Raw genomic sequence first — 4,078 nt, forward strand, 5'->3', positions numbered from 1 at the left:
GAGGTTTATATCAATCACCAAGGTGGCACATAGTCGAGATCCCTCTGTTTCCATACATTGGATCTCCTATATTGGGCCAGGGGCTTTCAACCTCATGGCAGATTGTCTTTCCTGCTCCAACAGGATTTACCTGACAGAGTGGTCTCTTCATCCTCTTGTTTTCCCATGGCTTTGCAATCTGTGGGACTTTCCTCATATTGATGCATTTGCCACCACCCTAAGTCACCAGTTACCCCTCTTTTGGTCCCCAGTACCTCATACTCAGTATTTGGCTATAGATTTCTTCAGCCAGGATTGGTCATACACATTCCTCTGGTTTTTGCCTATCACCACTTGCTGTACTGCAGACTCTGATACTGGGTAAGTCTTTATTAATACTTTCTTTTCTTTCAGGGGCCCATTCTTCATACCTTCATTACATGGATCCCACTCTGTGGCGAGTCGTGCCTGACCAGGTATTCTTTAATTCTAAATCGGCACTGTATTCCATGTAGACTAGTGCTTTCCATGGCTTTGCATGCTCACCTTTTTGATGGGGTGTTTCACAAGATCGCACTGTATTCCATGTAGACTAGCGCTTTCCTTTCCATGGCTTTGCATGCTCACCTTTGAGATGGGGTGTTTCACAAGATCGCTTGTAGGTGAATAACCTTGCAATATTTATTTCATAAGTTGTCTCGTCTCGGACCGTATCACTCATGGACTTCATGAGTAAAGCAGAAAGGGATAGCTGCCCATCCCTGCCATGCCTTGATTGAATAAATCGGTAGGGTCTGCTTTTCAAAATAGGGTTTCATGATCACCCATTGCACTGTCTCTGGTGTTGATGTTCCTCCGTGCTCTTGAACACATTCTCAGCCCCATTTTTTTTTAGTGGAGTATGAGAGTCCCTATAACTCGCCAGTTCCAAGCCGCTGGGGTGGTGACCATGGAGGCACCCTGCTGGATGAATTCCACATAAGATGGCTATAACCATTCAGTTCAGAGTAGGATGGTGGTGTACTGCTGGTGTAGATGACGTAATATTCTCCAATTTGCCATTAACCATACAACGAAGTGAGATATCAAAAATGCGTTCACCCCTTCGAATGGGAGTGCTCATCCTACCCTCGTATGGATGTCAGTACCCCTTGGGCTGGTTTTGGATTTCAATTAAACTAATCAACATAAGTCCTCACACAGGTTTAGGGTTGTCTATTTTCCTCCCTTAATTTCCTCCTTGTGTGTTGTGGGTCACAGCAGGTATATGTGGGATTATTCCAGTTCTATCCTTGGCTTTCTCTTGTTCACTCTCTTATTACGTGGATGTTATTACGTCACGTGAGTGTACTATTCTCCTATTGGTGGAGAAGTGACACATGATGATTTGCATGAGAGACATGTTGGAATCATTTGATTCCAGTAGGAGAATACGGAAGGCTTGTGGCATGCGTAATAAAAAAGCTTGCATATAGAGGGCAGCAATGAACGAGATTAACTAATCTTGTGAGCGGAAGGAAGTACCTATTGGAAGTGCATTTTCAGTATAGGAAAATTATAACATTCTGACTCTATTTCAACAATTGTTAGCTCAAAGATATTTTAGAACTGATGTTTTTTAATTTTGTAACATTAATTTAGTATAACTGGAATGGAAAAAATGTTTAAAGTTTCAAGCATATGTTTCTACACAACTCTGAGGTGTGTCTGCTTAGAAACAACACTTATTGATTGTGTTAATAATGTGACAATAAATACTAATTCAGTGATGAGTAACTAAAAATGTCTTTCTACAACTAGGTAGTTGATAAGAAAGCTTTTTTGTTAGTGGCCTATTTGAATGGGATTATCAGTTTTGCATAGTGGTTACATATTTTATGAGATAAACAATACAATTCTCTACACTTTGGTTTGGTTTTGTGTTTTATAGGTTTATGGGGTGTTGGTCTTGCTAACTCTGAAGTTGACCTTAATCATGTACCACTTGGACAAGACAGTCATTCATGGGTCTTGACAAGTGAGGGAACAATAACTCATGAAGGTGAAGTTGTAGATAAACTCCCAGAAGTGCTTCAAGAAGGTGATGTACTGGTAAGTCAGTAGTATTTCTTTAAGTAAGATATGTAAGATATTTCATCATGACACAGTCTGAAAGATCTTTATTTGTTCATTGAATTTTTAATGTACTGGGGCTTCTTCTTGTACATAACAGCAGAGTACTGATTGCTTTGTGAATATGTTTTCTCAGTAATTGAATCCAGTTATAATCTGCATTTGAAACACTTTTGTATTAATGTCTGCACATTGAGTAGACAACCAGTACACGTATCTTGCCAGTTTGTCAGATGTTGGAGAGGGGAGTCTAGGATTAAGAAGTCTTAATAATAGTTTTACATGAAACTTTAGGCTAGAGAAAATTAAAAACTATTGAATTAGTTATTTGTTTTAAATAATAATATACATTTTTTTGTAGTAGAAATGATTTTCATATTGTATGAAATTAATTATTTTTAACATCACAACTTGTATGTAAGCATTACACATTAGTTTGTGTACTTCGTATGGTTTGTATACTGTATATTCCTAAGAAACTGTCTTGTGACCTAGTATATGAGATAGGTATAAGGCTATTGTCCCACTATGTTGTGTACATTAATTAGTAATGAAGCGAGATGTAACTCATAAGTTCGTTCTACCCATGGAATGTTTGCAGTGATTGTTAGAAAGAAGAGATAAATGCTTGCAATATACAAATGATAAAACCTTTATTATATCAATTAACAGAAAATACAAAATATTTGAAAACATTTGCAATAATTAATCTCTTTAATAATTGTTTCCTTGTTTCACTTACGATTACGTTTTAACAAATCATTCTCCTATTGTTCTTATTTATTGAACTTTATATGAAAACATAGAAGTAAAATAAATTTAAAGCTTGAATGATGTTTTGCTGTAGGGAATTACATATGATCATGTGGAGATGAACTTCTTTATCAATGGAAAACCTCTTCATACTCCTATAACAGGAATTAAAGGAGAAGTATATCCAGTATTATATGGTATGTTTCATGATGTTTAGGTGATTTTAAACTGTATATCATAATTAAAGAGACTCTTCATACTCCTATAACAGGAATTAAAGGAGAAGTATATCCAGTATTATATGGTATGTTTCATGATGTTTAGGTGATTTTAAACTGTATATCATAATTAAAGAGACTCAATTAACCAAAGTGCTTTCAAGAAGCTTTTCCAAATGGATGAAGGTAATTGTGAAAGTCAGTTAAGTGATTTTTAGTGAAGCCATGGGTAGCTATTGCAACCCAACTTAACCATGCAAAAGTGTTTACTTTCAGTTAAAAAATTAATATTGCAGGTGTAACAGTGTTTTGTAGTGTGAACTAAAGAAGGCAATAGGAGGGAAAACGGGGAACCAGAAAACAAAAAGTAAAAACAAAAAATGTGGAGAAAGCAGCAAAGGCTTTAACCCATTACCTGCTATGGCCATTTTGTCTTATCGTGAAGGCAAAATCACATTTATGATTGAAAAAATTATAGATAACTTATCTTTTATTGGATTTCAGATTTTATTGTTGTAAATAGTAGCATAACATTCAATTATTTGTCCTAAGTTGTATTATTTAATGAAGATTAAAGAGGAATTTAATGAAAAAATCCTAAAATATGTTTGAGGCTGTAAAGAAATGTCCTCTAAGAATAAATTTTTTTTTCAAAATTAAGAAAAAATTTTTCATTCCACTTCAGTACTGGTCCTGCCGTCTATGATTGATATTTAAACCTTTTTCTAATCTGTTTTTTCATAAAACAGCATCTGGACGTGTTAAACCTCAATTGTAAAACTTTTTAGCCAATCCTAGTCGAAGGTATGAATTTCAGTACCGTGTTATTCCAATTGCTGTATTTCACGTTTGACAAATCATAGGATGATAAGCAAAGCATGTGATGAAACATTTTTCTCTGGATTTTACTATATGAATGTGGGCGGTGCTTATTATAGTAACTGCCATTTTATGGTCAATAATACTTTTCTATAAGTGTTAGAAAACTTGCTTCTGGAAAAAACTGCATTAGATGT

The 4,078-nt window shown here is 35.4% G+C and overlaps 1 protein-coding gene across 2 annotated transcripts in view; it reads left to right on the forward strand.

Annotated features, from left to right (window-relative positions):
- Positions 1–4,078, forward strand: part of LOC106469579 (SPRY domain-containing protein 7-like) — a 25,304-nt gene that overhangs the window by 13,509 nt on the left and 7,717 nt on the right. For both annotated transcript variants that reach the window (XM_013930082.2, XM_022398152.1), the window contains 2 exons: positions 1,910–2,070; positions 2,939–3,041. In XM_013930082.2, the coding sequence (XP_013785536.1) occupies positions 1,910–2,070; positions 2,939–3,041 (264 nt within the window). The remainder of the gene's footprint in view (positions 1–1,909; positions 2,071–2,938; positions 3,042–4,078) is intronic.

The sequence above is a fragment of the Limulus polyphemus genome, unplaced genomic scaffold (genome assembly GCF_000517525.1).
Source record: "Limulus polyphemus unplaced genomic scaffold, Limulus_polyphemus-2.1.2 Scaffold3555, whole genome shotgun sequence".
NCBI lineage: Eukaryota > Metazoa > Arthropoda > Merostomata > Xiphosura > Limulidae > Limulus > Limulus polyphemus.